The following is a 27,394-nucleotide window of genomic DNA, read 5'->3' on the forward strand; positions in this document are numbered from 1 at the left end:
GCTGAGGCAGGTGAATCACCTGAGGACAGGAGTTTGAGACCAGTCTGGCCAATACAGTGAAATCTCATCTCTACTAAATATACAAAAATTAGCTGGGCATTGTGGCACACATCTGTAATGCCAGCTACTCGGGAGGCTGAGGCAGGAGAATCACTTGAACCTGGGAGGCGGAGATTGTAGGGACCCGAGATTGCGCCACTGCACTCCAGCCTGGGTAACAGAGCAAGACTCCATCCCCCGACAAAAAAAAAAGATTATTAAAGGATTCCCCCACTTTCTGGTAGGAGGGTTTTCTTCTCCCTGCAATGTTTGTTCCCTTAGAATCCCTTTTTTTCTGTTTGGATCACCATCTTTCATCTTGGAGCCTTTCTTTACTCAGATGTCTGGTGAACCTCTGTTGCTGGTTAATATCAAAGGCTAAGATTCTATCACTTGTAGCCTTAAGAGTGTTGACCAAAACAAATGGTGAAAGCCTAAACACTAAGGTTGATTGAATTCAGACATAAAAAAGCTAAAATGGACTGTACATAAGGTAGACACTATTTAATCTGGAGCAAGAAGAAGGGCTCTGAAAGAAGTCTGTATAGGGTGCAGTTGAAGCAAATAGGAGTGGTAAATTCTACTGGAGGTATAGTATAGGTAAGGAAAAGCTTCAAGGAAGAAAAGATATTTTCTTTTGATCTCCAGAGATGTGTAGGGTAGGTTGTGGCATAGTGGGGATCAGAGGTGGGAAGTAAAGGAAGCAGCATGAACAAAGTTAGGGTATATGGACCAGCATGGCAGTTTAGAGGCCTTACCTACATATAGACTACTTAGATGATAATATCCTGGATTTTAAGCTGATGTAATTATTGGATGAGACATCTAGTGGTGGTGGAAATATTTTGCTTATGAGGGAGATATGAATTGTTGGGAGTAAAGGGCAGAATGTGGTGGACTGTTTGCACAGATGGTCACCAATTCCTCTCACCCTGTATTCACATGCCATTCCTCCAAGATGGAGTCTATTTTACACAAATGTTTATAACAGCCATTATTCTTTATTCCTAATAGCCAAAAAGTAGAAACAACCTAAATGCCCATCAACCAATGACAGGGTAACTAAAATGTGGTATATCCACAATGGAATATTATTTGGCAATAGGAAGGAATGAAGTATTGATACATGCTACAACATAGATGAACCCTGGAAATATCAAGCTAACTGAAAGAAGCCAGTAACAAAAGACCAAATATTGTATGGTTGCATTTATATAAAATGTCCAGAGCAGACAAATCTATGAAGACAGAGCAGATTAATGGTGGGGAAGAGGCCGGGCATGGTGGCTTACACCTGTAATCCCAGCACTCTGAGAGGCTGAGGTGGGCGGATCACAAGGTCAGGAGATCGAGACCATCCTGGCTAACACGGCGAAACCCCGTCTCCACTAAAAATACAAAAAATTAGCTGAGCATGATGGCGGGCGTCTGTAGTCCCAGCTACTCGGGAAGCTGAGGCAGGAGAATGGCGTGAACCCAGGAGGCGGAGCTTGCAGTGAGCCGAGATCACACCACTGCACTCCGGCCTGGGCAATAGAGCGAGACTCCGTCTCAAAAAAAAAAACAAAAAAAAAAAACACATGGGGAAGAGTGGAAGGAAATGGGAAGAGATTGCTAAACGGTTTCTTTTTGGGGTGATGAAAATGTTCTGTATATAGACCAATGGAACAGAACAGAGGCCTCAGAAATAACACCACACATCTATAACCATCTGATCTTTGACAAACCTGACAAAAACAAGCAATGGGGAAAGGATTCTCTATTTAAAAACTGGGAAAACTAGCTAGCCATGTGCAGAAAACTAAAACTGGACCCCTTCCTTATACCTTATACAAAAATTAACTCAAGATGGATTAAAGACTTAAATGCAAGACCTAAAACCATAAAAACCCTAGAAGAAAACCTAGGCAATACCATTCAAGACATAGGCATAGGCAAAGACTTCATGGCTAAAACACCAAAAGCAATGGCAACAAAAGCCAGCATTGACAAATGGGATCTAATTAAACTAAAGAGCTCCTGCATAGCAAAAGAAACGATCATCAGAGTGAACAGGCAAACTACAGAATGGGAGAAAATTTTTGCAATCTATCCATCTGACAAAGGGCTAATATCCAGAATCTACAAGGAACTTAGACAAATTTACGAGGAAAAAACAACCCCATCAAAAAGTGGGTAAAGAATATGAATAGACACTTCTCAAAAGAAGACATTTATGTGGCCACCAAACATATGAAAAAGAGCTCATCATCATTGGTCATTAGAGAAATGCAGATCAAAACCACAATGAGATACCATCTCACGCCAGTTAGAACGGTGATCATTAAAAAGTCAGGAAACGGCTGGGCACTGTGGCTCACGCATGAAATCTTAGCACTTTGGGAGGCATGGTGGCACATACCTGTAATCCCAGCTACTCAGGGGGCTGAAGCAGGAGAATCGCTTGAACCCAGGAGGTGGAGGTTGCAGTGAGTCAAGATCGTGCCACTGAACTCCAGCCTGGGCGACAGAGCGAGACTCTGTCTCAAAAAACACAAAACAAAACAAAAACAATAAAAAGTCAGGAAAAAACAGATGCTGGAGAGGATGTGGAGAAATAGGAACGCTTTTACACTGCTGGTGGGAGTGTAAATTTAACCATTGTGGAAGACAGCGTGGCGATTCCTCAAGGATCTGGAACCAGAAATACCATTTGACCCAGCAATCCATTACTGGGTATATACCCAAAGGATTATAAATCATTCTACTATAAAGACACATGCACAGGTATGTTTACTGCAGCACTATTAACAATAGCAAAAACTTGGAACCAACTCAAATGCCCATCAATGATAGACTGGATAAAGAAAATGTGGCACATATACACAATGGAATACTATGCAGCCATAAAAAAGGATGAGTTCCTGTCCTTTGTAGGGGCATGGATGAAGCTGGAAACTATCATTCTCAACAAACTAACATAGGAACAGAAAACCAAACACCACATGTTCTTACTCATAAGTGGGAGGTGAACAATGAGAACACATGGACACAGGGAGGGGAACATCACACACTGGGGCCTGTCGGGGGATGGAGGGCTAGGGGAGGGATAGCATTAGGAGAAATACCTAATGTAGATGACAGGTGCAGCAAACCACCATGGCACATGTATACCTATGTAACAAAACTGCACGTTCTGCACATGTATCCTAGAACTTAAAGTATAATAATAATAATAAAAGAAAATGTTCTGGAATTATGATAGTGATGATGGTTGAAAAATTCTGTTGATATACCAAAAACCATTGGATTGTACAACTTTAAATGGGTAAATTGTATGGTACATGAATTATATCTCAAATATACCAAAAAAAGAGGGGGAGGAGGGAGGTGATATCTGTTCCCCCTCCTGTTGAAAGTAGCTGGCCTTGAGACTCATTTTGAACACTAGAATAAGGGATAAGTGATGCTATGCCAGTTCTGGGCCTAGCCCAAAATCCTGGCAGCTTCCACTTTCACTCTGTTGGAAGCTAGCTGTCATGTAAAGCAGCTTAAGCTAGACCACCCAATGATGACAGACTATGTGCAGAGACAGGCCTCGTGGAGGCAAACCAAGACCCTAGTCACGTGAGTGAGGTCATCTTGGATAGCTTACACCCAGCCAGGCTGACAGCTGAATTAAGTAACATGAGTGACCCCACGAAAGATCACACAAAGCAAGAAGAGCCTCCCAGCCAACTCAGAGAATCATGAGAAATAATAAATCGTTGTTTTAAGCCAGTGAGTTGGGGGTGATATGTTATGCAACAGATAACTGAAACACAACCTTTCTGAGTCTCAGATTCCACTTCTATAACATGAGACTGATACTATGGGGTTGCTGTGAAGATTACATAAAGCTAACACCAGCATGGTGCTCAACAAATACTAGTTGTTATTCTTAAAAACCACCCAGGAGATCCTTGACATAATCGCAGGTATGCTCTTCTGGGAGGCCTTATTCCCACAAGCACTTGCTGCTTCCAAAAGGTTGGCTCCTTAAAAAAACAAAAGGTGGGTTTTCTTGCTACAATCTCTGACACATGAATTCTGAATCATAAACAGATGACCAAGGAAGGTTCTGCTTAGGTTAGCCATTTACCCGACCCTGCTCATCCATTCATCACACCTTTATTAAGCCCTAACCAATTATCAGACACCAATTAAGGATAAAGGAGATCCTCCTTCCTTTGAAAAATAAACCATTTCTACCTATGTATCTATTAACATAATACGCTACACACTTGAACTTGAGTGGACAGAGAAAGTATCTACAGTAGTAAATCTAAAATCATTCAACTGGAAAGAAAAAGCTTAAATTTCCATATAGAGCTCATATACACAGCATGAGAACACATAATTCTGACTGGGAATCCCACAAGCAATACCAGAGCAAGGAATGAAATGGGTCCCTAAAGGGTTCATCTCTCAGTGAGGCTACATCCTTCCAAGAGTCCCATTCACAGAACATGGACCCCAGGTGACAAAATTTGACCATTTAGCACTACCTGCTATGTTTTGGTGCAGAAAGGATCTGGGCAGTTAACAATTCACAAGCTAATGACAGAGAAATAAATTCCTGGGTATATCCGTAGGGAAGGATATTAAACAGCTTTCAACTGCATTTGTGAAACCAATCATGATTGGTAACACTGAACTAAAGAGGCTTTTAACCCTAAAAAGAATTAAGAAATTATTTTTCATCAAAAAAGCTGACATCAATACTTAAATTATATGAAAGGTAAGAAAGATAACCAAATCTGTATTTTCTGCATGAACAGTGGACAAAGTCCACTGAACCTAAGAAGCACTTATTCTAAACAAACTCAATAAAGTTCTAAACTCATCAAATGCTAGTTAGAGAGTCAGTATAAACAATATTGGCCTAGAAATGGACAAGAAGACCATGAGGGCTATAGGTGAAAGAACTAACACCAGGCAGGCATTGGGCTGAGTCTACCAGATAACTCAAATGCTGGGCTATATTTCTCTGCTGACATATAATGTATAGCAAAGTACACAAGTCATAACTATCTATCTTGAAGAATGTTTACATCAAGATTAAGATACAGAGTATTCCTAACACCCCAGAAAGTTCCTTTGTTCCCATCCCAATGAATAACCAGTCCCACCCTAGTTTCCCAACTCCACAGCCAGGAGTAACCATTATTTTGATCTCTGGCGTCATACATACTTTTTGTCTGTTTTTGAATTTCACATAAATGAAATCATACCCTATGTTGTCTTTTATGCTTTCTTTTATTCATCACAGGGTTACCTTATTTTGAAGCAGAAAACCCAGAAGCTGAGGTTTATTTTCCGAAAATGTTTCTCTGATGTCACAGGCCTGAATACCAACTACTCTGATTACACTGGTTATACTTCCTGCCCTCTTCCGAGCATGCATTATAAAAACTGTTATAACAGAACACAATTTTGGATTGCAAAAGTTTCCTTCCAGATAAATTAAATTATTTAAAGGTATTCAAATATTCTATTCAATCTTAACAGAGTATAAGCTTTGCCACTATAAAAGCATAATCTTTTCCATGAATGTAAAATTCTTATTCTAGAGAATCATCAAGTCCTAGAATAAAACTAACCAGCAATTCTGTTATTACTTTTGATTAGTAAAGAATTAAATGACAGGAAAATCTCTCAGAGGAGGCATAAGGCACTAAATTCAGATGAATGTGAGTCAGCTCAGAAAAGGCAGGAGAGGAACAACAGTACAACAATAAATTATAAGTACAGATTTTGAGGCCAAGCTATCAGTATTCTAATCTGGAAAGTGCCCCTTCTAGCTAGGTGACCTTGGGCAAGTCATTACTCTAACTTTGTACCTCTATTACATCACTATAAAATGGGAATAACTTCATAGGGTTGTTGCAAGGATTAAATGTTAATGTATATAAAGCACTTAGGAGACCATGTGACACACAATAAGCACTTTTTTTTTTTTGAGATGGAGTCTCACTCTGTCACCAGGCTAGAGTGGATGGTGTAACCTCGGCTCACAGCAACCTCTGCCTCCCAGGTTCAAGCCATTCTCCTGCCTCAGCCTCCTGAGTAGCTGGGACTACAGATGCGTACCACCATGCCTGGCTAGTTTTTGTATTTTTAGTAGAGACAAGGTTTCACCATGTTGGCCAGGCTGGTCTTGAACTGACCTCAGGTGATCTGCCCGCCTTGGCCTCCCAAAGTACTGGGATTACAGGCATGAGCCACCATTCCTGGCCATAATAAGCACTTTTTAAGAATCAGCTATCTTGATCAGGCACGGTGGCTCATGCCTGTAATCCCAGCACTTTGGGAGGCCAAGAGGGGTGGATGATGAGGTCAAGAGATCGAGACCATCCTGGCCAACATAGTGAAACCCCATCTCTACTAAAAATACAAAATTAGCTGGGCGTGGTGGTGAATGCCTGTAGTCCCAGCTACTTGGGAGGCTGAGGTAGGAGAATCACTTGAACCCAGGAGGCGGAGGTTGCAGTGAGCGGAGATCGCGCCACTGCACTCCAGCCTGGTGACAGAGCAAGACTCCGTCTCAAAAAAAAAAAAAAAAAAAAAATCAGTTATCTTAAAAAGCTGAAAGGGGCTGGGCACAGTGGCTCACGCCTGTAATCCCAACACTTTGGGAGGCCGAAGCAGGCGGATCATGATGTCAGGAGATTGAGACCATCCTGGCTAACACAGAGAAACCCCGTCTCTACTAAAAATACAAAAAATTAGCCGGGCGTGGTGGCAGGTGCCTGTAGTCCCAGTTACTCGGAAGGCTGAGGCAGGAGAATGGTGTGAACTCGCAAGGTGGAGCTTGCAGTGAGCCAAGATCGCACCACTGCACTCTAGCCTGGGCAACAGAGCAAGAGTCCATCTCAAAAAAAAAAAGCTGAGAGGGCTATTAAGAGAGCAGCTATTCTGACAACCAAAGGGCTATAGAATAGTGACCAAGACATCTAGCACAGTGCTCCTCAAGATGTTTTATTTTCAATCCTTCATAGACTGATACTTTCTGTAAAATGCAAGATTACATGCTTGGATGTCACAGCAACACCAAATTGCTCTAAAAGTTTCTGAATGTTTACTCTCACTTTCTGTACATACGATACAGTCCATAACTGTTCACTGTTCATTGACTGGCATTTGTCTACAGACTGAACTTTGAGTAACACTGTTTTATAGCACACAAGAAGGACTCAAGAGCCTCCTGAAAACTCAACTGGAAGGTTAAATAGAATTATGAAAACATTTAGTAAGAAAAAAAAAAAAAACCTAGTAGCAGGGGCAAGAGGATGACTTGAGGGTCAACAAGCTGACAGATAAAATAAACTCAAGAGGCTAATTACTAAACTTAAAATATAAAGCTTGCTGCAGAGCAAAGACCCAACTGCTAATTCCCTCCCTACCCCCAAGTGCTCTAAAGGTGGCCCTCAGAAAACACGTTGGCCAGGAAGTCATCGGCCCCAGAGGGGACAAGAAGTGTGAATGTAGTAGGCAGAGCTGACTTGGGCCTCTTTTCAGGAGTGAGAATCCACCCTAAGCCATCATCAAGCTTTGGGGACATCAAGCACAAGTTGCAAAGGCTGGAAAGAGTTTCTTCTCTGCCAAAGAAAACATGCAAACATTTCCTTTGGTGACACAGGACTATATACCCACATATTGAGAGACACACACCTGTGGTTTTAGGAGGCTCCTGAGGTCCACCCTGCCAGCCATACTGTGGGTATCCTTGGTAGGGGTACCCTTGAGGAGGTGGGTAGGGTCCCCCCATAGGTCCTGGACCCATTGGTTGTGGTGGATAAGGTGGGTATGGGGCCGTTGGACCAGGGCCCGGATATGGTGGAGGGTTCCCTTGGTTCATCGGGGACCTGTAAAGTGCACCTAAGAGACAAAAAGAATGAAAATTATTTGCATTTAACTGTGGAAATCATCAGGAATAAAATTCTAACCCATAAGATCATTTACAAAATACCTTCAAGCTATATCAAGCCTTGTGCAAATCTCTAGCTCTGCTCATTTTGTTTCCTTCTCACCATCACTACAATTGGCAATTATTTTATATATTTATTTGCTTTTTGTCTATTTCCTCCACTAGACTGTAGGCTGTGACAGTAGACATCAAGTAAGTTTTAGATTACCACCATGTCCCTAGAGCACTGCACAGTACCTGGTACAAGGCAGTCCCTAAATAAATGTGTTAAATGAATAACAAGATATTTTGTTTTTTAAATCCTCTGAAATGTCCATAAATGTGATTGGAGAGCTTTAAGAAAGTGTTCTAACAGCACTAACTATGAGTCACATCAGTGGATGCTGATCCACTACTAGAAGCCCTCCAATCAACAGGGTTGGGCCACAGTGGGGACTTCTAACAAGCAGCACCGGCAGCAATGACCAACCAAAGTTTGTAACCATCACCATTGCTCTGGGGATTGGGGTGATCTGGTTGTTCTCCCCAGACCTGCTGCTCTAAGCAGTTGGACAGCGCTGTCTATAGAGAATGCCAAGCGTCTCCTCTGCCCGTCCAGGCCCCTGAGACTCTGGGGGGCTCACCAGGAGCGCTTATTTGTGTTTACAGGACCCTGTCCTCCGTGGTTTGCTTCTGTGAGGGAAGCCATGCTTCCCAGCCCCCAAGCCTGTTAATCATTCTCTTGATTGGGCTTGAAGTTCTCAGGGCCAGCATCTTGTTTCTGTTATCTCTTCAAGCTCCACAGTGGTGGTGACTTTCAGATTAAAAACAAACAAATGGCCAGGTGTGGTGGCTCATGCCTGTAATCCCAGCACTTTGGGAGGCTGAGGCGGGTGGATCATGTTGAGATTGAAACCATCCTGGCTAACATGGTGAAACCCCATCTCTACTAAAAATACAAAAAATTAGCCGGGCATGGTGGCACATGCCTGTAGTCCTAGCTACTCAGGAGGCTGAGGCAGGAGAATCGCTTGAACTTGGGAGGTAGAGGTTGCAATGAGCTGAGATTGCGCCACTGCACTCCAGCCTGGGCAACAAAGCGAGACTCTGTCTCAAAAACAAACAAACAAACAATTACTGGGGAATGCAAAGTATAAACTCTAAGAATGTCTCACTTAAACAACATGATATCATCTGTCATACTGCTGCTTTGTGCTGTTACCCATATCTTACATCAATAGTTAACTTTTTACCTATTTGGGCGTCTTCTATCCCCAACCAAATAGTAGGGAAGAGTCTCAGATTCAAAATGTAATAATTTCACTATTATTTTCCATAACAGGCAATCAATAAATTCCTAAGTGACTTTATTATATAAAGGACAGAATAGTCATAAATAGTCTAAGTTCCCTAAAATATCTGGATTACAGTAGCAGTGGACTTTGCTGGTTGCCCACACAACATCCATATTCTCCCCTCCTAACAGTAGTCAGGTTTCCAGGTAGATCTCTGCCCATTCTTCCTGTAGTTCATGTGCTTCAGGGAAAGCTCATCCCATCCAGCTCCAGGGTGAACCCAGTCTATCTAAACCAATCAGGGTCACTCTCTCCACTTTTTCATCATGATTGATTCAAGGAATTCAGGACTTAACCCAGATGCAAATGGCACTCCCTGGCCACTGGGACTGGTTTTGAAGTGGTTCAATCAGTAAAAAGCTCGGACTCTTAACACACTCCCACCAAACCTTGCCTTCCCCTGTACAAAGGTATACACAAAGTCTAGGAAAGATAAGGCCTACAAAATTACTGACAGCAAATCTGCAGCCCTGAGAAGGAGCCAGCTTTAAGTGGGCCACTCAGAAAGGCAGAGCAGAAAAAAGGAAAGAAATGGCATTCCGGATGACTTTATAACAACTCATAAATCAAAGACTAAAGCCTGGCCTAACCTAAACTACCTCTACAGAACTTCCAGTCCTGGAAACCGATGGTAAGGTAAGGTAATGAACCCTTCTGGGTGACATTCACAAATATACATTTATTAAGTGCTTTCTTGACACTGGACTAAGTAGTGAGGTATAGAGCTCAATATGCCTCAAACCCTACCCTTGGGCAACTGGTTGAAACAAACATAAGGACAATGATTTTTAGAAAACGTGGTAAACAGACTGCTGGGTAGGAGTAGGGGCTTAAACCTAGTAGAAGGAGGTGCTGATGGAGAGAGTGTCATTTGAAGGAGTGTGATTATAAATTGAAACTCTATGTTATGGGATCAAATGGCTTGAGGGTCTCTATTTCAACCATATCTGTATTATCTCCCATTTTTGACACCACCTTATTTTTCCAGGGCCTGAAAGGGACTCAGAAAAAAAGGAGAATTCTTTTCCTTTTCTGCTCTCTGGTCTGCAACTGGCAACACACCCTGACCTAGGAACCCGAATGCAAAGGCTCATGGTGATTAACACTACAATTATCATACAAATTTGGATAAAAGCAAATGCATTTTTTTTCCTCTCTCCTACCAGGAAGGCTGTAGAAAGCCTAGTGAGCCCTGGTTAACACAGAAATCAGTCTCATCAATCACCATATGGCCATTCCATTATTTATTTTTAAATCACACAAGTACAATACAGTTATCCTAACTACTTCTGTCCTGAAATTCAGTGTATGTAACCTAACTTCATTAAAACTGCAGTTTAACGTAATCAGTTCAACAAGATCATGTAGATCATTCTTACTCTAGCAAAGTCTGGACCTATATTTCTTTGAAGATATTGTTCATCTAAAAACAATGGGCAATGAGGAGAAAAAAGAACAGAGTATAGAACTACTACAACTTCAGACCTCAATGTCTCATGACTTATCTTGATCTATCTGTTTGCATTATCCTGTGCAGTTCTCTCCCTGAGAACCTCAAAGCTCTCTTCCAAGTGTATGTGTCCTCCTCACTTACCCCCTCATCATGTTTCTCTCTCATTTTTGGTATGTATCTTTCTCCATCTGCTTGAGGAAAAAAAAATGTAAGGTCTAGAAGGGAAAAATCCCATGAGTTATTCACAGAGGCATTTATACAAAGGATAAACCACAAAGGTGCTCCAGCTACCATGACCTCCTTCCACACATATACTTTTTCCCTTTGTTCCCAATATAGACAGTCACCTTGGAAGAATAAAAATCTGGATCTATTTTCAGTTTCCTCTAAACAAGAAAAAAATCCCAGTGAGAGAACAGCAAAAGTCACAGAAAGAGCATCTGTGCTGGATGACAGATCCTAGAGCTGGCATTTGAAAAACAGAACTTCATCCAGTGGGAATCCATTGTTCCCAAGCTGGTAAAGAAGCAAAGCAAAGCAAAAAAGATTACCTAACACTGACACAGTATAGTACAAACCACTTTACATAAGCAAAACACAAAAGAGCTTTAAATTTAAGGTATGATACTGAACTTTGTAACATGACTGCTTTCCCTTATAAATTTGGTCAGGTAAAATATAAACCCTACTCTAGTGAAGTGTTTCACTACAGATCAAATGCAAACAGTGTAAACTGTAGCATTAAAGACAAATCAGAGCTCTAAAAGGGACAGCTCAAAGAGTGCTGCAGTCAAGATCCATTAATAGACTGCACTGAACACTGCTATCCCACGATCTCATTCAAGACATACTCAGAGTCACGGGATTAGCAGTCATTCAACCACACAATGAGAAGGGCAGAAACTATTCTTTGGGAAAGTGGTCAATGGAAATAAGACCTCATCAAAGTAGAGATGGAGGAAAAAAACACAATATTTTTCAATGTTGTTATTTTTTTAATTACAAGACACCTGCTAGACGGACTGGCACTAACTCTGCAGACAGTAAAGTGGAAAATTCTCCTCTGGAAAACTTAACAGTCCCAATGGAAAAAAAAAAAGATAGATACTAATAATTGGGGGGACACCAAAGAAATGACTCGCCAATTACTCCACAGTAAAGCCTATGCACACTGAACTTCTAATGGACTATTTACTGCCTCATACATAAATGAATGGACAAAGATTATCAGACATTGGAGGAAGGCCTCCAACATAAAAAATAGATCAAAACAAAACAGAGGAAGGAAAAAAACAACCTAAATGTCCCAGGAAAGAAAATGTCCAAGAAAAAACCAAGGTTTTTTTTTTTTTTGCAGTTGTTTTAAATTTATGCTTTTGAAGTATGATGTAATACTGTGTAAGAAAAATTTAAAAGCTATATATTCAGCATGTCTCAACTTTCTTTAAAATAAATATGAAAAACAGATCAATAGAGCAGAATAAAGAGTCCTAAAACACATCCATACAGTACAGTCTTCTAATTTAACAGACAGGCACCACTGTAATTCAGAAAAGAAAAGGTAGTCTTTCCAATAAATAGTGCTGGATTAATTGGATATCCTTGTGTTGGGAGAAATGACCCTTGATCTCCATGCTCATACATAAAAAAATCCACAATATATCACAGAAAAAAAATCACAGCATATCACAGACATATACAAAAGCTAACCTAATCAAGCTTTTGGAAGAAAGTATACCAAATATTCATGACTTTTGCAGTATTTATGTTATGACCCAGAAGCTCTATTCTTAGATATATATATATAGAAGTGAAACAAGTGTGTAAGTCCACCAAAAGACTTACACAAGAATGTTCAAAGCAGCTTTATTTATAATAGTCCCAAACAGAAAGCTATCCAAATGTTAATCAACAGCAGAACAGATAAATTATTACATATTTATGCAGTAGAAAGTGACCCCAAAACAATAAATAAAAGAACTATTATTACATGAAACAACATGGATGAATCCCAGACACAATGGGTGAGCAAAAGAAGACAGACTCAACAGACTTCAACAATACTCTACTTAGTCTGTTTTGTGTTGCTATAAAGGACTGAGGCTGGGTAATTTATAAATAAAGAGGTTTATTTTGGCTCATGGTTCTGCTGACTGTACAAGAAGCATAGTGCTGGCATCTGTATCTGGTGAGGCTCTCAGGTAGCTTACAGTCATGGTGGAAGACAAAGGGTGAAGCAGGCACATCACATGATGAGAGTGGGGGGAGGTCCCAGACTCTTTTAAACAACCAGATCTCACTTGACTAATAGAGTGAGAACTCACTCATTAGCATAAAGAGGACACCAAGCCATTCATGAAGGATACACCCCCATGACCCAAACACCTCCCACCAACCCACCTCCAAAATTGGGGATCACATCCCAACATGAGATCTGGAGAGGACAAATATCCAAACCATATTATTCTGTTTCATTTATATGAGGTACAAGAAGAGCCAAAACAAATCTGTGGATACTGAAAAGAAAGATACCAAAATAAATCTATGAATACTGAGGAGAAGATACAAGAGAACCTTCAGGAATGATGGAAACGTTCTGTATCTGGAACTGAGTCATGTTTACATGAATACATATGAACGTATTGAGTTGTACATTAACATTTTCAAACTTTATTGTAAGTTGTACAGTAACAGCAGACAGATATTTTGCTAGAAAAAAATATTTATTGTGGTTTTCCTTGGGTGCTGGAATTGTGGGCAATTTTTGTTACTTATACTCATCTGTATTTCTGAAAATTTCAAGAGAACCTATAGAGTCAGAAAAAAGATTAAGTTTTCTTAGTGCTTTCAGATATATATCCATTCTGCCTGCCATTTTTTAATAGCTAGAATGCCACTTTAGCTGGGCTCAGTGGCTCATGGTTATAATGCCAGTGACTTGAGAGGCTGAGGCACTTGAGACCAAGAGTTCAAGACTAGCCTGGGTAGGGTAACATAGTGAAACCCTCTCCCTCCGCAAAAAAATTAGCAAGCTGTGGTGGTATACATAGTCCTAGCTGCTCGTGAGGCTGAGGTGGGAGGATCACTTCAGCCCAGGAGTCTGAGCAGCAGTGAGCTATGATCATGACACTACACTCTAGTCTGGGCAACAGAACAAGACCCTGTCTCTAAAAAAAAAAGTTAAAATTAACAAATATTTTTTTAAATGCTGCTTTAAACCTCCTATTCACTTCTGATACACTAATTTGCCTTCTCATTACTTACCTTCTTCTTGTTAACAATCTACTCAAAATCTGCTCTTCACTGCTTTTTAAGGTGATTTTTGTAGTTGCAATTTTTTTTTTTTTTCCCCCACAAGACACTTTGGTTCTCTAAGGTCTTCAAATGTTTTCTTTCTGCTTCAAACCAAAAAGTCACTTGGTTGGGTACCAGACTTGGGGTAAAAATAACAAATTATTTTGGTTACATACAGACTTCTCTATCTTGGAACCCTTCTTATTATCAAAGCCTAAAGCCATGCTTATCCTTATGTCCTTCAATTTATCTTTCTTGGTAACTCATAAAATTAAAGTTTAAAAACATGAGAGCAGGGCCAGGCACCATGGTTCACACTGGTAATCCTGGCACTTTGGGAGATCAAGGCAGGTGGATTGCTTGAGCCTAGGAGTTTGAGACCAGTGTGGGCAACATAGTGAGAACCTGTCTCTACAAAAAATAGGAAAATTAGCTGGGTGTGGTGGTGTACATCTGTAGTCCCAGCTACTTGGGGGAGGATGAAGTGGGGGAATCACTTGAGCCTGGGAGATTGAGGCTGAGGTGAGCCGTGATCATACCACGACACTTAAGCCTGGGAGACGGTGCAAGACCTTATCTCAAAAACAAAACAAAACAAACAAACAAAAACTATGAGAGCAGATCTTACCCTAGAGACCTCAGTGTCTTTTTTTTTTTTTTTTTAACTCCCCATTAGCTGTTTTTTTAACAAGACCTTTGTAAATAGATCACTTTACATTCTAAATCCCTCAATAGGTCTTGACTCTCACATCTATAATTTTGGGTGCGGTTTGTTCAGGTAAAACAAACAAACAAAAAAAAGTTTTAGAATTACTGAGCTGTCTGTTTGTTTATTTTTTGAGACAGAGTTTCACTTTGTCACCCAGGCTGGAGTGCAGTGGCGCGATCTCGGCTCACTACAACCTCCGCCTTCCGGGTTCAAGCGATTCTCCTTCTTCAGCCTCCAGAGCAGCTGGGATTACAGGTGTGCACCACCATGCCTGGCTAATTTTTGTAGTTTTAGTACAGACGGGGTTTCACCATGTTGGCCAGGCTGGTCTTGAACTCCTGACCTCAGGTGATCCGCCTACCTCAGCCTCCCAAAGTGCTGGGATTACAGGTGTGAGCCACCACGCCTGGCCTAGAATTACTGAGTTTTATGCTGCCGTATCATCTCTGGTTTAGAGTTTTCATCAAATTTTGGCGTTGACGTGTTAGTTTATTCCATTCACACAGCCATTTGTTCATCCATAAATACTTATGGGAGCATCAACTATTACCCAGTATTACTGGGTTTCAGGCGCTGTTGAGATAATGGTAAGCAAGAGACAGTTCCTATTCAGGGTATGACAGAGACAGACAATAACACCAGCAATTACAAAACCAAGCTAAGATAGAGGAAGCAGAGTGTACTGTAAGCTCAAAGTGGAGACAACTAATTACTCAGGGAAGTCAGAGAACGATTTTAGGAGAAGTGATGATCACATGACTAAGCATAAACAGAAATTCGTATTACTCCAAATTTCATACTCTGCAGAGGCAACAATCTGTGCGATGTTTCAGAGAAAAAGCAGAGCACATTTGAGGAACTGACTAGGTTTTTATGCCTGAAGCACACTTCATAGGATGAGGCCAGTGGGTCAGCTCATAAACAGCCTTGCTAAGAGCAGACTTCTAGGATTGCTGCATCTTCCTTTTCTATCGTTATTCTTTATTTCTTTTAAAAGGATTCATGTAACTTTATGTTTGTTTGTTGAATACTATTGACAAACTTAATAATTCACTTATTTCATGATGTTTATTAAGTACCTACAACATATCAGGTCTAGAGCTGGGGATAAGAGGTAAAGAACTATAGCTGGCTTGCTCCTCTCCTTCAGTACTGCTATTAATAAAAATAAAATTATCATTTCAATTTGTCTGCTATTGCATCAGATGGAATATGCTGGAAGTTTTCCAAATTTTAAGGATATGGTGAAGGTAGTTTGACAGAATAGACAAAACTTACTTTGGGAGGTCCAGAAGGCATTTACCTCAAAGTGCTATACAATTTACTAAAACTGAAGTACAAGTAGAAGCCCAAATGACTCCCCAATTGGGAGAGTCATACTACACATACTTGTGAATGTACAGTAAGGAGAGGTAAGAAATGATGGTCTCAAATCTTAAACCCAAGGCCAAAGTCACAAGAATAAGCATTCCAGAACTGTAGGCCTTCTCCTAGGAAGAACTTGCTCCTGATATGGACACTTTAACACAGGAGCCCCAGGGGGATAGCAATAGCAGGGATTTGTATTTTTAAAGATGGTAGCAGTGTTCCCAGTAACAGTGCAACACCAGGAGACCACTGATAGTTAGCATAACATAGACAAGATATTTCTTTTTATGACTTGCTCAGCATTTTAAACACATTTGCTAGGTATTGTCATTTCCTAAACTGCTCTTCTTTTAGGGACAGACTAGAGGAAGACAACCTGCAGTATTACTCCATTATTGTCCAAATACTGATTCTGGCCTCAACCTCCCAAATATTATTGGCCATCCCCTACCTCATTCACTCTCTCTTGTTTGTCACAGAGTTTTACCAGGCCCTGAGCTATTCTCATATAGTCAATGAATGAATAAGTATTAGAACGTATCTTTTATATCAACATTTTGGCTGTGGCTTCAGAATAGCCCCTCTATGGAGTACAAAATGACACACAGCTCAGATATGGGACCTTTCGCCAAACAAGGGCATCAAAGTGCACATGGAAGGCAAAAACTAACAATGGATCATCTATCTCTGATAGATAGATGGCCTAGTGTGATGAAAAGGTTCAGAGACTATCTTATTTTCCTCTCTCACAAAAAATATCTGATATAAAAACCACACACTGCTTTTATAACTGAGTTCATATAAAGCTAAAAATCTACAAACTATTTAGTAACATGGTTTGCTAATGCCATTCAGATAATTGCTTTAAGCCACTATCCCCAACATTAAGATAACACAAAGATGTAAGTATTCTCAACTTGTCCTGATAGATTAGGAACAGCAAATTCTGAAAAGTCATGCCATACCTACATTAATTATCCATAGTTCAGAATTATTAGAAAATATGACTACAGTCAATCTTGTCTCCCTCCAATATTAAAGTTGGTAGGTACATTTTAGCATTCTTCCAGACTTAGAGACTTTCTGAGGGAATCCAGAGAAGTTCACTTCAACAGAGGATAACATATCATCTGCTAAAACCTTTTTTCATAAAGCTTTCTGTAAAGAACCTCTGGTTGGATTCAGGGCTTGGTGCTCTGTAAAATATAACATTTATAAACAGCCCTGGGAAAAAATACATTACTACCTAAAAATATCAACAACTAAAATGACCTACCCTTAGCCACCAGGTATTGGTGTCCCATTCCTCCCTAATGTTTAGAGGGGACAGCCTTTCTTTTTATAGAGGGTCTATCCTTTTTTCTTATAAACTTTTTAATAAAGACATATTTTTAAGTAAAACCCCAAATAAATAAATAAATAAAAACACCCTATCCTTTGAACGAGCAATTCTACCTTTAGGAATTTATCTTACAGATATATACTAGTGCCAGCCAGTATGCAAAAAAAAAAAAAAAAAAAAAAAAAAACCCAACTTTATACACATGCATATATATTAAATATAATGTTCATCAATATGGGAATGGTTAAATAAACCATGGTATTTCCAATCCATGGAACTGCTGCTATACGACCCTTCAGAAGAATAAGTTAGAACTACCTGTGCTGATATGAAAAAGTACCAACATGGTGGGAAAAAAGCAAATTGAAACACAGTGCATTCTATTACCCCATTTGGATTTAAAAATAAACTTCTATTTCTAAACCTGAATAGATCACACAGTTACACTAATGAATACAATTATTGATTAAACTGTACATTTATATTATACATACTTTTTTATACATATGTTATATTTAACAATGAAAGTTAAAACCCTTGCTAATTATCTTTAGGTAAAGTCATCATGTATGGTCCTCCGCAAAAGCCAGAGGACTGCCTAGATGCAGTACTCCCCTCTGCATTCAGCTTATGGAAGGGTCCCCACAGGTGAGCCTCAGTCCCTTGTCTAATGGATCCTGGCATTGTCAGCAAACCCTGATTATAATACCTTCCCCACATTGCTGGGACCTCCATATGGGAGAGGAGTACATCTAGCCTCACCCAACCACTCAGTTCAGGGACTCTGGTCAGTACCCCACCAACACTGCTATCTGAAAGCCAGTGGAGAAATGAAGGTTGGCTTCTCCTCAGAAAAATAGGGTAGGGATCTCTGAATTACATCTAGTCACTGGGACATATATGATAGCACTATAATTGGAACTTCAAATAGTCAACCCTCAAAGTGAGAATGGAGAGAAAATGGGGCCCAGCAAGAGAGAGGCTCAAAAGAGAGGGCAGCATTGAACAGAAGGGAAAGGAAAAGGAAAGAAAGCCGTTAACACAGAAAGTGACTTGGGGAATTGAAAGGAGAGGTTAGGGCATGGAGAGAGAAAAAAGGGAAAAACTCCGCCCCCTACCAAGTTGAGAGGACACACTAGAAAGGGACAGGTCCATCCCTCCCAACAAGCCTGATAAGGCCACTTCCCAGGCCAGGTCCCCTGCCAGCCCGGCCCCTGAAAGACAGGCTCTGCCCGCCTCCTCCCAGAGCATTAGATTAGGCTTTGTGGGAAAGTTGGAATCTTGATGGTTTAGAAAGAGGCCCCTACAGCTTAATGTGCTGGCAATTTAACTAAGCGCTCCTGGTTCCTGATGAAATACCAAGCCAGCCCGGCTTTTCTCCATCATGAAAGCGCGCTCTCCTGACCCTCTGAGGGAGCAGCAGCTCAGTCAGCACTGCGGGGTGGCTCTTAATGGACAACAGTGAATTTCACATCAAACCAGGAAGTATCAACTGTACCTATCATGTGCTGCACCCTAAGAGACCATACAACCCAGGGCAGCTCACCCTCCCCCTTTCTTCTGTTTTCATAGGATTCTTAAAGGAATAGGCTTTACAGACAACGAAGATAGGAGAAAAAAAAATTCTAGATGATAGCTTCAGTTTCTATCATTAGCAACATCCACAAACAGTTCTCTACATGTGAAAAGAACTCAAAGTAGTTTGGGTTATTGATTAGTTTAAAAAAAAAATAGCATCCCTCCTGCCCCCCAAGAAACATTTGAGTTTCCCAGGAGCATCTGAGTTTTCTAAGAGCACACTGGCACAGAAAGAACAATGTAACACAGCATCAATGAAGCCACACCCCTGGCAGAGGGCCTAGAATTTAACATAGTATCCAGCCTCACCACCACTCAGACCTTTTTTTGGCAAACTTCAGATCAAAACATCAGTGGTTTCATATTGCATTTACCTCTTGTTACCTCCTAGATTCTTCATTCTGTGGCCTTCCTAGTATCATAGAGCTACACAAGTTTTAGGAGAAAGACAGGATTGAAGGGGCCCTCTCTGAGGGCCTGCCTATTCCAAACCATCCTACCACCCATCTACTGCTGCCTGAAAAACTCACTATTAGTGAGTCATATCTTTGGGTAAAGGCCGTATTGCCCCAAGTGGGATATGTGCAACTTGGGGAACATGGACAAACAACTTCAATAGTTTATACCTTCTATTTGTGACAGGTGATATAGTAGTTATCAGTTTAAGGCAATGATATTGTTTCCCTTTTAAACAAATTTTAAGGTTTTAAAAAATGGGTCAACTTTAAGAAAAATGTTAAACAACAGTACAGATGACATAAAGATAAGGCAAAAATCATGTAGAGGAACACAAATGAAGTGTGAAAAACACTAGGGTTTCCACTTTCAAGACCCTCCCTTTAAATACAACTACCTGGCCGAAGGTGATGTCACACACTTTGGGAAGCTGAGGCAGGAGGATCCCTTCAGGCTAGGACTTTGAGAACAGCCTAGTCAACATAGCAAGACCTAGTCAGCATAGCAAAAAAGACAGACGGGGTCCTGCTATGTTGCAGTGGCAGTGGCCCCCGTGGCTCTTGCAGGTGCAGCAGCTCATGCAGCAGTATTGCTTGAGCTCAGGAGTTCGAGACCAGCCTGGGCAACATAGTGAGACTCCCATCTCTATAAAATAAAAATAAAAAATTAACCAGGCACAGTGGCACGTGCCTGTAGTCCTAGCTATTCAGGAGACTGAGGTGGGAAGATCGTTTGAGCCCAGGAGTTTGAGCCTGCACTGAGCTATGATCATGCCACGCACTCTAGTTTGGCAGACTGTCTCTAAATCAAAATAATAATCAGTAAATAAATACAATTATTCCTCATTAGTTTCTCACATAGCCACCACCAGACATTAAAGGTCACCAAAAATTCAACAAAGTTAGCAGAGCCAGAAGGGTGCAGAAACTGTAATCAAAGATTAGACTGGCTTTAGAGAGGGTGGTGTTGGGGAGGGAAGGCTGTTAGTGGGGAAGAGGCGGAAGGGCAAAATCTGGAGTGTCCAGGAAGTTAGTGGCAGCAGGAAAGCACTAAGTATTTGACTTAACAATAAGGGCTCACGGAACAGGCACATTCTTACAAATGTCCCTCTCTTCACACACTTTCTCCCCAACTGATTCTGCCCAAGATTCTGAAACTGAAACTGACCGGTAAAGTACTGCATGCAGCATTAAACGTTTAATGTGGCAGAAGTCTAGCACCATTTCCCAGGTCTTCCTCTCCCCAGATGTCTTTGTAGTTCAACTGTTTCCCATCCCTACTTTTCTCTGAATAAGCAGCATGCCTAGATAGTTTTCAGTTATGATGTTTTCTGAGCCAATGCTCTTGAGACTGGCTAATAATTCTTTAGCACAAATAATCAGGAAACTAGTGACAGGCACCTCTGAATAAGGCATTTACTCTTCAGTGAGTAAATCAGGTAGATCAAACCCTCCTCCCACCATGACCATCAATATTCTCCCTTAAACCATTTAATGAAAAGAGTTCAGAAAAATATAAATCATCTGTTGTTTTTGGCAAAGTCATACCAGCTTGCTGCCCACAGAGAACGGATTCAAATCATTTGTCTCCTTTGCTTTAGATGTGAGGACCTACCCAGTTTCCAAGATCTGGCTTTGAGGCCTAAATCAATAATAATATTCTGCATACATCTCCTAAAAGCTACAAAGGAATCATTCCAAGCTCACTTCCTTTTGAAGATTCCTTTGTGTAGTGCCCAAAGTGATGTGAACCTTTTTGGTTGTAAAGTGGGAGGGTCAGCTTGTGTTCAATTCCCTTGCTTTATACTGCTGCTGTTTAATTGCTGACTCCCATTTTATAGCCAAGCCAATTAGTAGCCTTGGCCAAGCCTGAGGAGCTTGGAAGCCTGAAACATGGCACTCAGCTAAGCCTACAGAAAACAGAAAGCCTTTTCTGTCAGAATTTCCCTCATGAGAGAGAGCTTGACCTGGCCAACAAATGTCAGAAGTCTAAAAGATGGATGTTGTAGTTCAGTACGTAGTGTCCCTGGGCACATCAGCAAACACTTGAATCCTACTACATTGAGTGACAGGACCGGCGGCCTGACACAGGTGAGGCAAATTTTAAAAGATGACTATTTCACTCCTCATCCAATTTAGTGAGCAATATTACTCCCTTTCATCTCTGACCGGCTTAATAACTAACTCCTCTGAGGGCTGTGACACTTTCTGATAATACTCTTGCTGTTAAAAAGGATGCTGGGTCAAACGCTGACAGTCCCACAGCCTTCTGTGTTACTGATTTACTCCAGGCACTCCAAAAAAAAAAAAAAAAAAAAAAAAACAAGACCAGTTTAACAGAGAATAAAAGGAAAAAGAATGAGGCTGGGCGCAGTGACTCACATCTGTAATCCCAGCACTTTGGGAGGCTGAGGTGGATGGATCACCTGAGGTCAGGAGTTCAAGACCAGCCTGGCCAACATGGTGAAACCCTGTCTCTACTAAAAATACAAAAAATTAGCCGGGTGTGGTAGTGCACGCCTGTAGTCCCAGCTACTCGGGAGGCTGAGGCACGAGAATCGTTTGAACCTGTGAGGCAGAGGTTGCAGTGAGCTGAGATCGTGCCATTGCACTCCGGCCTGGGAGACAGAGCAAGACTCTGTCTCAAAAGAAAAAGAAAAGAAAGAAAAAAAAGAGAGTGAACAATCTGAGCTTTACTATTTATATATGAAATACAAACAGGAATTTAGTTAGCCTCAGGCTTCCAGATTTTTATTTTTATTTTTGAGACAGAGTCTCCCTCTGTCTCCCAGGTTGGAGTGCAGTGGCACGATCTTGGCTCATTGCAACCTCTGCTTCCTGGGTTCAAGCAATTCTTGTGCCTCAGCCTCCCGACTTAGCTGGGATTATAGGCGTACGCTACCACGCCCAGCTAGTTTTTGTAATTTTAGTAGAAACAGGGTTTCACCATGTTGGCCAGGCTGGTCTCGAACTCCTGGCCTCAAGCAATCCACCCACCTCGGCCTCTCAAAGTGCTGAGATTACAGGTGTGGGCCACTGTGCCCGGCTATTTTTTTTTTTTAAGTGACAAGGTCTCATTCTGTCTTCCAGGCTAGAGTGTGGTGGCGTGACCATAGTTCATTGCAGCCTCAAACTCCTGGGCTCCAGCGATCCTCCTGCCTCAGCCTCCTGAGTAGCTAGGATTACAGGCACATACCACATGCCCAGCTAATTTTTAAAAATTTTTTTGTAGCAATGGGGGTCTCCTTGTGTTGTTCAGGCTGGTCTTGAACTCCTGGGCTCAAGTGATCCTCTTGCCTCAGCGTCCCAAAGTGCTAGGATTACCACGCCGGGCCTCAGATCTTGATTATAGGCTGATTAGTAGCCAAGCCCATAAAGCCCCAGGAAAAACAAAACAAAACAAAAAAACGAAAAAACAAAACCAGCAAAAAGGCCAGGCATGGTGGCTCATGCCTATAATCCCAGCGCTTTGGGAGGCTGAGGCAGGCAGATTGCTTGAGCCCAGGAGTTGGAGGTAAGCCTGGGCAATATGGCAAAGCTCCAACTCTACAAAAAAACACAAAAAATTAGCTAGGTATGGTGGTGCAGGCCTGTAGTCCCAGCTACTCAGGAGACTGAGGCAGGAGGATGGCTTGAGCCCAGGAGGCAGAGGTTGCAGTGAGCTGAGATCACACCACTGCACTCCAGCCCAGGCAACAGAGCCAGACTCTGTCTCAAAAAAATTTAAAAAACCAAACACGCAAAAAGGCCTTAGATAGCCAGGCATGGTCGCCTGTAGTCCCAGCTACTCACAGGGTTGAGGTGGGAGGATCACTTGAACCCAGGAGTTATAGACCAACCTGGGCAACACAGCAAGCCCTGTTTCTGGAAAAAAAAAAAAAAAAAAAAAAAAGGAAGGCCTTGAATAAGGCTTTCCCAAAAATTTAGAACTTCAAACTCTTTTAAAAAACTTTTGGCCAGGCGCGGTGGCTCAAGCCTGTAATCCCAGCACTTTGGGAGGCCGAGACGGGCGGATCACGAGGTCAGGAGATCGAGACCATCCTGGCTAACCCGGTGAAACCCCGTCTCTACTAAAAAATACAAAAAACTAGCCGGGCGTAGTCCCAGCTACTTGGGAGGCTGAGGCAGGAGAATGGCGTAAACCCGGGAGGCGGAGCTTGCAGTGAGCTGAGATCCGGCCACTGCACTCCAGCCTGGGCGACAGAGCGAGACTCCGTCTCAAAAAAAAAAAAAAAAAAAAACTTTTATCACATTTCAAAATATACCATTCATCCAAGAAGTAAAATATTCTGCCTTGGAGGAGCTCAAATTTCATATAAGCCTCTCATTAATTCTCCTCGGTACCTCTGTGAGGAGGTACTGACCCGCATTCAAGGTCAAAGAAAGTTTCTGTGCCAAGAAAGGAGTGCCCTGATCAAGGCCTTAGTTGACTAAAGGTGAGCTCAAAATGCTCCAGCCCATATCCCAGCCCTGCCTTTCACCTCAGCCCAGTTCCCCTTAAGAAAGAGCGTTTCTGTTAAAGCCCAGCCCTGTTGTTTATTATAGCTTGTATTTAGGGAAACACACTAACATTTGTTTCCTGACAGTAAAGTCTTAAGTTCTCTACCAATGGGAAAACTTACGGGGGTGGCAGGGGTGAATGAAAGCGGAAAATTTCCAAAAACTTTTGGCCTACTTAACTGCCCTGACAGCACATAGTTATTTTGTTTGGGAAAGGAGGGGGTGGACCGTTTCTTTCCAAAGGAACCACAATTAGTTGGTCACCTCAAATATTATCAAAGAGATCTGGAAAATAGTTACTTTTCTAAATTTTTAAATGTGGTCAAGACATCTGATTTCCAGCGATTCTTAATATTACAGCCTCCTGCAAAGCCCCTTAAAAATCACTATCATAATCTCTACCACTCAGCAGGAACACAGGGAGAGAAAACTACTCTGGCCTTTTACACACTTCGGGGCTTCTTTTACAGAGAATGACTTCACTGATCTGATTGGAAGTCCCGTTTCCCCAGGTCTCACCCTGGATTTGTCCTCCTTTGAGTGCTGCACTGGTTTCTATATTTACGCACAAACCAGCTGCGGCCATCTTCCTTCACAATTTCCAAACCTGCCTTTTACTGTACAGGATCCCTGGAGGTCCAATTCTGTTTTCTGGAGTCAAAGAAATACAAAATAAATTTCACTACCTCCTAGAAAACAGACGCTGGTAAGTTTCAATATAAAATAGACAGTGCTTGAACCCAGGAGGCAAAGTTTGCAGTGAGCCGAGATCTCAACACTGCACTCCAGCCTGGGCGACAGAGCAAGACTCTGTCTCAAAAATAAACAAATAAATAAAATAAAATAGACAGCTGTGTATTTTTTTGGTCATAGCACCAATAAATTTCAGGGCTGGGAAAAATCATAAATTACCAAAGCATTCTTTTTCATATAACCAAAATATATTTTTCCTGTTGCTCATGAAATTAAGACAAAATGGCTAACAGGCAGCCTTACACTGAGAAACTCAAAGCTGGTAGGAAAGGACTAGAGATTTTTTTTTTTTTTTTTTTTTTGAGACAGAGTCTCGCTCTGTCGCCCAGGCTGGAGTGCAGTGGCGCAGTCTCGGCTCACTGCCCGCTCTGCCTCCCGGGTTCACGCCATTCTCCTGCCTCAGCCTCCTGTGTAGCTGGGACTACAGGCGCCCGCCACCACGCCCGGCTTATTTTTTGTATTTTTAGTAGAGACGGGGTTTCACCGTGTTAGTCAGGATGGTCTCGATCTCCTGACCTCGTGATCCGCCCGCTTTGGCCTCCCAAGGTGCTGGGATTACAGGCGTGAGCCACCGCGCCCGGCCAGGACTAGAGATCTTTGATCTACAATTAATAAATAGTATGGGACTCCTTTCAGCTCACCCAGTGCCCCCATATGAATGTTTTCAATGCTGGTTCTCCTTTAATAACTTCCACCTATTAAATCTCTTACCAGTCATTTGGGGTTTGGATTTCACCGTAGGTATAAGAGGTGTTTGTAAGACACTCTGAAACCTCTGAAGGGCAAAGTGTTGTGGACGCTATAACCTCCCTGCATACTGAGGGGGGCATAGCTCTCAACCAGTCATTAAATCCAGTCAAATGAGATACTCGAAAATGAGCTGCCCTTGGGTGGGTCCTTTCATAAGAAGGAATTCAGAAAAAAAAAAAAAAAATCTGCTAACATGATTACCCCACAAAGTTTACATGTATCATATTGTATAAATCTATAAATATGTACAATTATTTTTTGTTAAATTTTCAAAGATCTGCCAACAACGGCTGGAGAAGGCACCTGGCTGCCTGAGCCCCTACCCTTGTCGGTTACAAGTATTTCATAAGCAGGGTTCGAGGCATCCCATCAGAGAAGAGTGTTGTCACCTTTCTGCCGGAATGTCACACCAACTTCCTCAGTGTTCCCCCTACCCCAATCTAGCCAACGTTTCAATGGCTCCCCACAGCACACAGTGCCTCTCAGCTGGGCACTCAAGGGTGCTTTCCTAACCCTCCCTAACCTAATTCTCCAAAGTTTTTCTCCCCCCAAAACAGCCCAGCACACGGTCCAGTTAGTCCCCAAATCGTTTTTCCTCATGGTCTCCTTCCCCAGGGGTCCTCCCCTCCTTCTCTCCCCCCTGCAACCTCCACTGCTACCGGGAGATTAGTTCCCACCCGTCAGGACCCCGCTCAGATTTCACTTCCTCCAACAGGTCGGCTCAGATCCCAATCCACGGCTCTCAACAGCAGCCGGGATTCCTTTCCCCCGCAACGCCTTCTCTGAACACCCCGGCCTCCGAGGGCCGGCTTCGCGTCCCCTAGTTACTTCCAGTCACTAGTTACTTCCGCTCCGCTCCCACCCTCGGGACTCGCGACCGGCCCCCTGCCCCCGGCTGGCCCAGCTCGGAACACGCAGAGCAGCGCTTCAGAAATCGCAGCCCAAGGCAAGGAAATCCAGAAGCCTCCCGCGGACGTCCCCCGGGACGGGGTGTGGCAAGCCCCGCTCCGAGCCCGCCGACTCCTCGTGAGACTAGAACCGCAGCTACGCGGAGCCCCTGTGAGTCCACCGCCGGGACGCGCGGCGCAGCGACCAGGAGCCTCAGAGTAGCCGCGGGGCGCCAGGAGGGATCCAGCTGGCGGCAGCCGTTTCCCTGCCTCCCTGCCCCTCCCCAGGGGCTGCGCGAACCCCTGCCTGAAACCGGCCCGCCTGGGTGCCAGCCAGTTCTCAGGGCGCTCTCCCGGGAGCCCGGGTACGCGCACATCCCGGGACGCGCCCTGTCCGCGCCTGATCCCCGCCCTGGTCCCAGCTGGGTCGGGCCAGGTTCGCCACACCTCACCTCTCCTCTCCACAAACCGACTGGATAACGGTCGGGTCTGGACCTGAAGAGCCCGGACCAGCCCGCAGTAGACTCGCCGCACCTGTCTCGGAGCGAGTGAGGAGCAGCCCGGCGCCTGACGTCACGGCCGCCCCCAGTGCCGCGAACCGGGAGTCACCTGATCACCCTGGCAACGCGCGCGGGGCGGGGCGAGGCGAGGCGGGCGTCACAGCACGAGCCCCGCCTCCAACTGCTCAGCCTCCAAGTGCCGCCGGAAGCGCTGTGCTGCAGTCGGCGCCACCGGGACGTGAGGTCGCTCCGTGGCTTCCCAAGCGGGCCTCCCAGCTGAGATGGATACTTGGAACTCCCCCAGGCGTCCCCCTCAGGTTGGATAGGTTCTCCGAGACTCCACCCGATACCCCAACTCCGCTAGTTCAGGCGTCTGGGAGGCAAGACCAGCGTCCATGTGGGACCCTGCTCAGTGCGTGGCATGAGGGGTTGGCTGTGGGCTGCTGCCTCCTCGTGTCTTGTTGGTCCAGACCCGTCTTGGTTT

At 42.9% G+C, this 27,394-nt stretch overlaps 1 protein-coding gene across 1 annotated transcript in view; it reads right to left on the reverse strand.

The window, feature by feature from the left end:
- Positions 1-26,997, reverse strand: part of LOC105467049 (cysteine rich transmembrane module containing 1) — a 68,436-nt gene extending 41,439 nt beyond the window's left edge. The window contains exons 1-2 of the mRNA XM_071098328.1: positions 26,863-26,997; positions 7,732-7,938 (exon numbers count right to left, since the gene is read on the reverse strand). Coding sequence (XP_070954429.1) covers positions 7,732-7,918 — 187 coding nt within the window. The 5' untranslated portion in view covers positions 7,919-7,938; positions 26,863-26,997. The remainder of the gene's footprint in view (positions 1-7,731; positions 7,939-26,862) is intronic.
- Between the last annotated feature and the right edge of the window lie 397 nt (positions 26,998-27,394).

Source organism: Macaca nemestrina, chromosome 6 (genome assembly GCF_043159975.1).
Source record: "Macaca nemestrina isolate mMacNem1 chromosome 6, mMacNem.hap1, whole genome shotgun sequence".
Taxonomy (NCBI): Eukaryota; Metazoa; Chordata; class Mammalia; order Primates; family Cercopithecidae; genus Macaca; species Macaca nemestrina.